At 39.7% G+C, this 9383-nt stretch overlaps 3 protein-coding genes across 3 annotated transcripts; all 3 read left to right on the top strand.

The window, feature by feature from the left end:
- The first annotated feature begins 1075 nt into the window (after positions 1-1075).
- On the top strand, positions 1076-2571 carry LOC138873104 (structural maintenance of chromosomes protein 3-like). The gene is made up of 4 exons (XM_070151541.1): positions 1076-1342; positions 1409-1849; positions 1970-2420; positions 2513-2571. Exons 1-4 carry the CDS (start codon positions 1076-1078, stop codon positions 2569-2571), a joined length of 1218 nt encoding a protein of 405 aa, XP_070007642.1.
- Positions 2572-3395: 824 nt separating this feature from the next.
- On the top strand, positions 3396-3992 carry LOC138873103 (uncharacterized). The gene has a single exon (XM_070151540.1). It carries the CDS (start codon positions 3396-3398, stop codon positions 3990-3992), a length of 597 nt encoding a protein of 198 aa, XP_070007641.1.
- Positions 3993-7256: 3264 nt separating this feature from the next.
- On the top strand, positions 7257-8894 carry LOC138873102 (uncharacterized mitochondrial protein AtMg00810-like). Its single transcript, XM_070151539.1, has 4 exons — positions 7257-7542; positions 7819-8364; positions 8656-8774; positions 8832-8894. Exons 1-4 carry the CDS (start codon positions 7257-7259, stop codon positions 8892-8894), a joined length of 1014 nt encoding a protein of 337 aa, XP_070007640.1.
- The last annotated feature ends 489 nt before the right edge of the window (positions 8895-9383 follow it).

Below are 9383 nucleotides of genomic sequence, written 5' to 3'. Positions count from 1 at the left end.
CAGTACAATTCAAATGTACTAACGTCCCTTTTACTCGGGACCTACATCTCACAATGCAGGTAACAATTTTCAGGTTGACGATTCTGCTTGCTAGGGCATCTCGTATCAGCTATTGTTAACCCTAGTCTTTCGGGGCCTTATCTCTATTTTGTTTTAGTCATTATAGTATTTCATTTAATGAGGTATACCGGGGACCTTGCACCAGTAAACAGTTAGAATTTTCAGTATTCTTTAGAGGCTTCGTAGACTACAACCCAGTCAGTCAGCTATTAGCAGGCTTCATGTGTTAGCCTTGTCGGCTACTTGTTTATGCTTGAAAAATTTTCAGTATTTTCGGCATCTATGACATTTCAGTCAGACTCTTTAGTAGATTATCATATTTTACATTTACCTCTAGCTCATAGTGATACCACATGTTGATCCAGCCATGTAGTTGGTTCGCTCGGTCACATGCAGTCAGGCACCGAGTGCTGTGTTACACCCAGACCATGGTTCGGGGCGTGACAGAATGATTCTTCCCTTTTCCATGTTGATGGGCTTAAGGTCTCTTAGTCTATATTTTGATGATCTAACAAACTTTCTGTATAGAACCAGATAAAGGACCTGATACATGCCTGGTACAATCATTCAGCATTGGACTCAAGATAATCTAGGTAGTGTGCCTTTGGATTCACAAGAACCAGTTTAGGGACCTGATCCCTTGGTGTTTCCCTGACAGAAGTATAAGTCAACTCTACAGTTGGAAAGCAACTGTAGAAAGTGATTGCCACGTAGTGTATTACAAGTTAGTGTGATTGAAGTCTTTATAATTGAGTCATTGCAAAGTGGCTTGTAATAGTGTAGTTACAAGTTAGTAAAGTTGAAATCCTACCAGTGTAGGTCATGGTTTTTGTCCCTTTGAGTTGGAATTTTTCCACGTAAAAATCATGTGTCTTATTCACATACTGTTTCCATAGTTAGCACTGAGGGAGCTGATATAGGACCAGGTCTCTATATAGTTGGTGGACCCATATAAACCATCAATTGGTATCAGAGCGGGTTTTTTCTAAAAGGTCAACACCTAGAAAGGATTTCAATGGCTTCTCCACCTAACTTTGAGGAAGGACAATCAACCTACAGACCTCCTAGATTCAATGGTCAGTATTACGGCTGGCGGAAGACTCGTATACATGATTTTATAATGGTAGAAGACTCCGAGCTGTGGTACATCATCTGTGATGGTCCACATGTTCCTATGAAGAAGGTTGGAGAATCTGGACCAATGGTGCCGAAAACCAGAAAAGAATACAATGATATTGATAGAAAAGTTGTTGAGGAGAACTTTCGTGCCAAGAAAATTTTGGTATGTGGTATGGGACCTGATGAGTACAATAGAATCTCAGCCTGTCAATCTACCAAGGAAATATAGGAAGCATTGCAAACGGCACATGAAGGAACTACTCAGGTTAAACAGTCCAAGATTGACATGCTCACCACCGAGTATGAGCTTTTTAGTATGAAAGATGATGAGTCTATACAAGACATGCACACTAGATTCACATCTATCATAAATGAGCTTCATTCACTTGGAGAAATTATTCCTAGAAACAAGCTTGTAAGTAAGGTTCTCAGTGTTCTACCTAGCTCTTGGGAGAGTAAGGTAAATGTTATCACTGAAGCTAAAGATTTACAAACTCTAACCATGGATGAGCTGATTGGAAATCTGAAGACATACGAGATGAAAAGAAAGAAAGACAGTAAAAGAAGAGAGCCAAAAAAGGAGAAGAACCTGGTGCTCAAGGATGAAAACAATGACTTAAGTGAAGAAGAAAGTGATATGTCCTATCTCACTAAAAGATTTCAAAAGATGGTTCGAAGAAATGGTGGTACACCTAAGAGGGACAGTTCAAGTAAACCAAGGAACTATGATCTCTGTCACAAGTGCGGAAAACTAGGGAATTTCATCAAAGACTGTCTACTTCTGAAATAGGAGCATTACAAACACAACTCTGACAAAGCAGCAAAAAGAAACCCGGTTCTTGACAAACGATTCAGTCAAAAAAGTGTAGCTGACAATGTTGTGAAGCAATCTCTTGCTGCATGGGGAGACTCCTCCGGTAAATCAGAAGGGGGACCAGATGCAGGAAATAGTTCCATGATGGTAGTGGAAAATGAAGCAAAGGAATATGATTCATTGTTTGCATTGATGGATCAGTCCGATGATGATGAAGATGATGACAATGATGAGGTAAATTTCAGGGATGTTCAGAGAAACCTGAAGTCCTACTCTTCTAAGAAATTGATGTCTTTAGCAAATGTTTTAATTGGTGCATATTATAGTCTTGTTAATGATAAGGATGCCCTGACCATAGAGCTAGGAGATGCTGAACAATCTAGAGATGATCTGGTGGTCTGTGTGGTTGATTTAAATGAGATCATAGGTAATTTTGAAAAAGAAAAAGAAGTTCTAACTTTGATGGGTTTTCAATGTCTTTGCCTTATGTTTTGGTGATCTAACAAACTTACTGTCAAGGACCAAATAGAGAACCTGACACACTTGGGCTACATTACAAGTTAGCGGATTCCAGCTAAATGTGAACTGCTATAGCTTCAGGAGATAGAGAACCAAACAAGCACCTGATACCCTTGTGGTTCCCTCATAGTAGTACATGGTCAATTGGACACAGCTGGAAGCGACGTGATTGCATGCACTGCACTGTTTCCAGTGGTCACGTATCCTTTGACCAACTAAAGTGCTTACATCATTCAAGTGATGTCATCAAGGTGTATTAACAAGGAGTTTATATCAAAACATCACTTGAACACTTGAGAATTCATTCAAGCCTTCTACAAAACAGTGAACTTCATTCTCAAGAGCTTGAAGAACAAAGTTAAACGCTACTATAGACCAGTTCCTAAATCTAGTATTTTGTTGTCCTTAGTTGAGTTGTAACTTTGTTATTATTCTTATTGTAACTCCTAAATTGCTTAGCTAGAAGCTTTGATTAGGAACCCTCTTGTAAAAACCATAAACTCTCTGAGTTTGTGTTGTGACTAGAGTTAGTCATAAGTTAAAGCCTTTGTAACTAGAGAGTGACAAAGTGGCTTGTGGTAAGAGTATCACAAGTTATTTGAGTTGAAGTCTTTGTAATGGAGTCATTACAAAGTGGCTTGTAATAAGTGTTTGTAAGTTAGTGAAGTTAAAATCCTACAAGTGTAGGTCATGGTTTTTGTCCCCTTGAGTTGGGATTTTTCCACGTTAAAATCCCATGTCTTATTTACTTACTATGTCATTAGTATTCTCAGTAAAAACTCATAGAGGACCAGGTACTCTACTATTTGGTGGACTCATATAAACTAACAATTGGTATTAGAGCAGGTTCCTCCTATCAGGCTAACACCTAGGAAGGATCCGTATGGCTGCTCCACCAAATTTTGAAGAAGATCAATTTACATACAGACCACCTAGGTTCAATGGAAAATACTATGGGTGGTGGAATACAAGAATGCACGATTTTATCATAGCTGAGGATTCTGTGTTATGGGATGTCATATGTGACGGCCCTTACGTCCTAACAAAGGTACTTGAAGAAATTCCATTCTTAATGCCAAAAACTAGAAAAGAATACACCGACGCAGATAGGAAAGTTGTGGAGAAGAATTTTTGTGCAAAGAAGATTTTTGTATGTGGAATAGGACCTGATGAATACAATAGAATCTCTGCTTGTGATACTGCTAAGGAGATATGGGAAGCTTTGCGAACAGCTCATGAGGGAACCACCAAAGTAAAGCAATCTAAAATCGATATGCTCACTACCGAGTATGAACTCTTCAGGATGAAGGACGATGAATCTATTCAAGATATGCACACAAGATTCACTTCCATCATAAATGAGTTACACTCACTTGGTGAAACCATTCCTAGGAACAAGCTAGTAAGGAAAATCCTCAGTATCCTTTGTAGCTCTTGGGAAAGCAAGATAAACGCTATTACTGAAGTAAAGGACCTATAGGAGCTGACCATAGATAAGCTGGATAGAAATCTGAAAACCTACGAGATGAGGAGGAAGATAGATGGTGAAAGAAGAGAACAAAAAAAAAGTACCTGGTACTCAAAGCTGATAGCAATGACTCAAGTGAGGAGGATAGTAACATGGCTTACTTAACCAAAAGATTTAAGAAGATGGTCAGAAGAAATGGAGGAATGCTAAAAAGGGGCAGCTCTAGCAAACAAAAAAACTATGATCACTGTCATAAGTGTGGAAAGCTTGGGCACTTCTTCAAAGATTGTCCTCTCCTAAAGCAAGAATTCTCCAAATACAACCCTGAGAAAATAGCTAAGAGGAACCCGGTTCCTGACAAGGACTTCAAAAGAAAGAGATCTGTTGACAATGTGGTAAAACAGGCTCTTGCAGCATGTGGGGACTCCTCCAGTGAGTCTGAAGATGAAACTGATACTGGTGATAGCTCCATGATAGTAGTTGAAAGCGAGGAAAATGAATATGATTCAACTTTTGCTTTGATAGCCCAATCAGATGATGATGAAGACGATGACAATAGTGAGGTAAATTTCAGGGATGTTCAAAGAAATATGAAATCCTACTCTTCTAAGAAACTTATGTCTTTAGATAATGTATTGATTGATGCCTATCATAACCTTTTGGAGGATAAGGATTTCTTGATCTTAGAACTATGGGAAGCTGAATAAACTAGAGATGATTTGGTAGTGTGTGTAGTGGATCTGAAGGAAACCATTTGTGAGTTGAAAAAAGAAGAAGATGTCTTAACCAAAAAGATTGCCAACTTAGAGCATGAAAGAGATGACTTAATGGTGGTAGTTGTTGACCATAAGGAAACTATTGAGAACTTCAGTAGAGAAAGGAGGCCCTAGTGAAAAGAGTGACTGAAATTGAGGAAGAAAGAGATGATCTCTTGGTAGTAGTTGCAAACCTAAGGGAAACAATAGATGGACTAGAAATTGAGTCTAAACCTGAAAATACTAGAAAAGAAAAAGAGATAGCCAGTGAGGAACACATTAGGCTTGAAAACGAGTTGAAAGCTGTGAGAACTAGGTTGTGTGTTGAAACTAAGAAAAACAAGCACCTCCAGAATGAACTGGAAAGAGTAAAACATTATCTTGAAAAGTCCCTAAAGTGGACCTGGTCCTCAGAAGCTCTCACTGCCATATACACTAATAATGGTGGAAACAGGCAGGGAATAGGGTTCCAAAGGGAGAAAACCCCTTACAACCCACATAGCAAATATGTGACTGTACCCGAAAACTGGTTGTGTACCCACTGTGGAAACAATGGACATTTCAAGGAAAATTGTCAAGCCATGGTCCAGTTCATTTAGAAAAATAGAATAGTTGCTGGAAATGTAACTACTAAAGAGGGGCCAGGTTCCACTCACAAAAAATGCATATTACCGGCATGGACTAAGAGAGCTCTTATTCGTCCTCTTGCCTATTACAAGGGACCCAAACTTGCTTGGGTTCCTAAAATTAACTCTTAATCTTCTTGTGCAGGGAACAATGAAAGAAAGCGATCAACAATGGTTCATGGATAGTCGGTGTTCAAAGCACATGACTGGGAACACCATGGACTTTCTATCACTAAAAGTATTGCAAGGAGGGAGTGTATCATTTGGCAATGGGAAAAAGGGGTACATTCTTAGAGTTGGAAAAGTCGGGAAATCACTCATTCATTCTATTAAAAATGTGTACTATGTCAATGGTCTTAAGTAAAGTCTCTTGAGTGTCTCTCAGATCTATGATAAAGAAAACAAGGTGGAATTCTTGTCCAAGATATGTACAGTTACTAATCTGGTAACTGGTAAAGTGGTACTTGTGGCCAAGAGATTCAAGAACATCTATGTTGCTGATTTCGAGTCCTTACAAAGTGGTAATTTGAGTTGTCTGAAAGCTGTTGATGATGATGCTGAACTCTGGCACAGAAGATTGGGGCATGCAAGTTTCTCTCTTCTGAACAAACTAATTTATAAGGACCTGGTCCATGGTCTGCCCATGTCAAAGTACAAGGTGCAGAAAGTTTATAATGCCTGTGTTAGAGGAAAACATGTGAAGTCCTCTTTTAAGTCTAAAAGGGATGTGAGCTCCTCAAAGTCACTCGAACTTCTGCATATGGACCTATGTGTCCCTATGAGAGTGCAAAATAGGGGAGGAAAAAGATACATTTTTTGTGATAGAGGATGACTACTCTAGATTTACATGGACTCTGTTTCTTAGAACTAAAGGTGAAACCTTTGAGGTGTTTATGGCCTTTGTGAAGAAAGTTTAGGTGAAGATGGAATCTAGAGTCGCATGCATTAGATCAGATCATGGAACAGAATTTGACAATGCTAGATTTGATGCATTCTGCAATGAAAATGGCATCACTCACAACTTCTCAGCTCTCAGAACCCCCCAGCAAAATGGAGTTGTGGAAAGGAAGAACAGGACCCTTGAAGAAATGGAAAGAACAATGCTAATCGACAGTGGAATTGCAAAGAACTTATGGGCTGAAGCGATCAACACTGCCTGCTACTTGGTGAACAAGTGCATGATCAGATCACTCCTGAACAAAACCCCATATGAGTTGCTGAATGGAAGGAAACCCAAGCTGACTCACCTAAGAAAATTTGGGTGCAAATGCTATGTTCTCAATAATGGGAAGGATCAGCTTGGTAAATTTGATGCCAAGAGTGATGAAGGAATATTTCTGGGCTACTCTTCTCAAAGCAAAGCGTACAAGATATACAACAAGCAGACTCAATGTGTTGAGAAAAGTGTTCATGTTATTTTTGATGAGTCCTATCCATCCTGTGAGAAGAGCGCTGAAGAGGATCAAGATGGAGAACTCTTACTGGTCCCTGGTGAAGTCATTGACATGACAAATGGAAAGACAGATATGATGAGCCAAGTAAAAGAGTCGAGTGAAGATAATACTGCCTCTTCTTCAATGGAACCAGGTACTTCAATTACAACCATTGAAGCTTTTGAAAGAGTGGTTGATGCAATTCAGGGTACTCTACTAGTACCTGAGAGAAGAACACAAGAAAACCAATTAAATGTACCCACATCCTCTACAAATGAACCTCAGATGTCTAACTGAAAACACAAAATCTCTCACCCTCTTGACAACATAATTACCCCTCTAGATTCCGGAGTACAAACCAGGTCAAAAGCCAGAAATTCACTTGCCTTCTCAGCCTTTCTCTCACAAATAGAACCCAAAAATATTAAGGAAGCCGTGAAAGATGCAGACTGGATTACAACCATGCAAGATGAGTTACATCAGTTTGAAAGGAACAATGTCTGGCACCTGGTACCTAGACCCTCAGATCGAACCATTATAGGAACCAAGTGGGTATTCAGGAACAAGCTTGATGAACATGGAAACACCATAAGGAACAAGTCCAGGCTAGTGGTTCAAGGCTACAATCATGAGGAAGGGATTGATTATGATGAAACGTTTGCTCCGGTCGCTCGCATGGAAGCTATTAGAATTATAATTGCTTTTGCATCTCATATGAAATTCACCTTGTTCCAAATGGATGTCAAAAGTGCATTTTTGAATGGACTTCTTAAGAAAGAAGTCTATGTGAAGCAACCTCCAGGGTTTGAATGTCATGAACACCTTGAATATGTGTTTAAACTGGACAAAGTATTGTATGGGTTGAAGCAGGCTCCTCGAGCTTGGTATGAAAGGCTATCAAAGTTCCTCTTAGAAAATGGTCTTAAAAGAGAGAAAATTGACAACACCTTGTTCCTAAGGAAATGGGGAAGGAACCTGCTCATTGTTCAGGTCTATGTTGATGATATCATATTTGCGACAACAGCTGATTCTCTGTGTGAAGAATTTACAAAACTCATGGGAAGTGAGTTTGAAATGAGCATGATGGGGGAACTGAACTTCTTCTTGGGCCTTCAAGTAAAAGAGTCCTCAAAGGGAACATTTATTTGTCAGCAAAAATACATCAGGGAGCTCTTGAAGAGGTTCGACATAGAAGCATCAAAGGTGATAGACACTCTCATTGCTACGGCTACTCGACTGGACATGGATGAAACTGGATCCCCTATGAATCAAACCATCTATAGAGGCATTATTGGGTCTCTTCTCTATCTCACTACCAACAGACCTGATATTGTCTTCAGTGTGGGGCTATGTGCAAGGTTTCAATCAAATTCTAAGGAATCTCATTTGAAGGCTGCCAAAAGAATTCTGAGATACATTAAAGGAACACAGGACCTGGTCCTTTATTATCCCTTAGGTGAAAGTTTTAATCTCATTGGATATGCTGATGCAGACTATGCAGGTTATTTTGTGGACAGGAAAAGCACTTCTGGAATGGCTCACTTCCTAGGTTCATGTCTCATCTCTTGGGGTAAAAGGAAGCAAAACTCAGTGGCTCTTTGAACAGCTGAAATAGAATATGTAGTTGCAGCATCCTGTTGTGCTCAACTTCTATGGATTAAGCAGCAACTGGAGGATTTTGGGGTACTTACTAAGCATGTGCCCCTTCTATGTGATAACACCAGTGCACTCAACATGGCCAAGAATCCAGTTCAACACAAAAGGACCAAGCATATTGATGTGAGGCATCACTTTCTGAGGGACAATGTGGAGAAAGGGTTGATCTGTATGAAGTTCTGCAGCACAAAAGACCAAATTGCAGATATCTTCACCAAAGCATTAAGTAGGGAACATTTTGAAAGAAACAGGGTGAAGCTTGGGCTTTTAAAACCTAATTGGGAACCTGATTCCTCATCATTTGGCTATGAAAATCACCTTCAGGTAAAACTAGCTAAAGTGTTTTCTGGACAAGACTAACTCACTTCAATACTGTTGTAGGTAATCATGCATGATGAGCATAGAAGCTGTAGATGCAGTGCATGGACGATAAAAGAGGATTGATACTTTCAAATAACAGGTCAAGAACCTGGTTCTTATACCAAAGGTTAGTGGTTCTGTGCATTCTTTAATACATGTCTTAAAAAGGTACAAAACTCAACTGTCGTGTCATCTACCTTTTCAGACCCTGCTGTCGCGTCTCTTCACTTCAAATCGTTCCATCTCCCTCTAAAATATTGCACTTCTCCACGCACGATCGCCATTTCAGAACCGGTCCCTATTGCTCTTTTCATAATTATCCATTCTTAATAAAACCCTCCTCTTTTCTCTACAAACTATAAGTCCTCCATTAGAACTTCCGAAAGTACCTTCACTCCATCTTTTCAATGGCTGATACAAACTCCGTCATCCCTGCCTCAGTCATCCCTGATACTGAAAAACCTATGGAGTCCTCCGTCCCCACTGACTCTTCTATAACCACTCTTACTCTCCACTCTAAAATCACACCTCACACAGATTCCCCGTCTCTCTCCATTTCAGAAACCCCTAAAA

Source organism: Nicotiana sylvestris, chromosome 7 (genome assembly GCF_000393655.2).
Source record: "Nicotiana sylvestris chromosome 7, ASM39365v2, whole genome shotgun sequence".
NCBI lineage: Eukaryota > Viridiplantae > Streptophyta > Magnoliopsida > Solanales > Solanaceae > Nicotiana > Nicotiana sylvestris.
Note: the sequence above shows the minus strand (reverse complement) of the source record. Positions and strands in the feature narration are given on the sequence as shown.

Coding starts and splice junctions, on each gene's coding strand:
- LOC138873102 (XM_070151539.1), top strand. CDS start 7,257: ATGCAAGATGAGTTACATCAGTTTGAAAGGAACAATGTCTGGCACCTG. Junction 7,543..7,818: donor GTTCCAAATGGATGTCAAAA/GTGCATTTTTGA, acceptor TTGCGACAACAG/CTGATTCTCTGTGTGAAGAA. Junction 8,365..8,655: donor TTCATGTCTCATCTCTTGGG/GTAAAAGGAAGC, acceptor ACCAAATTGCAG/ATATCTTCACCAAAGCATTA.
- LOC138873104 (XM_070151541.1), top strand. CDS start 1,076: ATGGCTTCTCCACCTAACTTTGAGGAAGGACAATCAACCTACAGACCT. Junction 1,343..1,408: donor TTCGTGCCAAGAAAATTTTG/GTATGTGGTATG, acceptor AAGGAAATATAG/GAAGCATTGCAAACGGCACA. Junction 2,421..2,512: donor TGATTTAAATGAGATCATAG/GTAATTTTGAAA, acceptor CTTACTGTCAAG/GACCAAATAGAGAACCTGAC.
- LOC138873103 (XM_070151540.1), top strand. CDS start 3,396: ATGGCTGCTCCACCAAATTTTGAAGAAGATCAATTTACATACAGACCA.